We start from the raw sequence: 902 nt of genomic DNA on the forward strand, positions 1-902 counted from the left end.
CAGCGTGGCCCCTGCGCGTGGGCCTCGGGCTCCCGCAGCTAAAACTTAGAGGCGGGGCCCCGCCCTGCCCCGCCCCGACCCCCCCCACACACACACCCACACCCCGTCCTCGCCCAGGCTGTGCGGGCGGCACGGCCTACTTCACCGGACACGACCCCTGCAGCCCCGATCGGGCTGTTTCTGGGTCTAGACCTCTCCAGGGTCCTGCAGCCCCGAAAGGGAAGCGAAGTCCCAGGGGTGGCTGGCAGGCTGGACCGGCCCCGGTCTCCGTGCACCGCTGCAGCCCGGGCCTCCTCGGGCGGCCCAGGGGGTACCTGGGTGGGCGTCAGCACTTTGCCCAACTCGTCCACCTCCACCCCGGCGTAGGAGACTCGCAGCGGGTGCTGGGGCGGTTCGTCCACCTCCTGCAGGCTCAACGGCCCGGCCCACTTGCTGATGTCCACGGACATGGCGGCGGCGAGCAGTTCGAGGCGAGCGAGCAAAGCCACGCGCTGCACAGACTGCGCGCAGCAAACTGGCCAGACTGCGCGGGGCCTTTGGCCCCCCAAAGCGCATGCGCAGGGGCGGCCGCCCGCCTCCTCGCCCTCTGATTGGCTGAGCCTGGGAGCGAGGCTGGTCTTAGAGCTCCCGGGTCAAGGCAACTTGCTGCGGGTCGGAGGGGCCTTGCCAAAGGATCTGGAGAGGCAGTGCGCGCTGCTTTCACCGTTTTCAGTCTTTGCCCCACTTTCGTGACTCACAGTGATGAGGGACTTGTTTTTTTCTTGCATTTCTTAAAAGGAGCTTGATTTTCCTCCTTCCCTGTATTTCCTTATTTGTGTCTGAGGGGGGTTTGCACACATGGAGACCAGAGGACAGCCTGCAAGAGTTGCTTCTCCTCCATCTTGTGGGTCCCAAGTTTGACA

At 65.3% G+C, this 902-nt stretch overlaps 1 protein-coding gene across 1 annotated transcript in view; it reads right to left on the reverse strand.

Annotated features, from left to right (window-relative positions):
* The window catches only part of Pebp1 (phosphatidylethanolamine binding protein 1), a 6,831-nt gene extending 6,283 nt beyond the window's left edge, over positions 1–548 (reverse strand). Inside the window, exon 1 of the mRNA XM_008824425.3 lies at positions 315–548. Within this exon, the coding sequence (XP_008822647.1) occupies positions 315–449 (135 nt within the window). The 5' untranslated portion in view covers positions 450–548. The remainder of the gene's footprint in view (positions 1–314) is intronic.
* Positions 549–902: the final 354 nt, after the last annotated feature.

The sequence above is a fragment of the Nannospalax galili genome, unplaced genomic scaffold (assembly GCF_000622305.1).
Source record: "Nannospalax galili isolate Female #2095 unplaced genomic scaffold, S.galili_v1.0 scaffold769, whole genome shotgun sequence".
Classification (NCBI taxonomy): Eukaryota; Metazoa; Chordata; class Mammalia; order Rodentia; family Spalacidae; genus Nannospalax; species Nannospalax galili.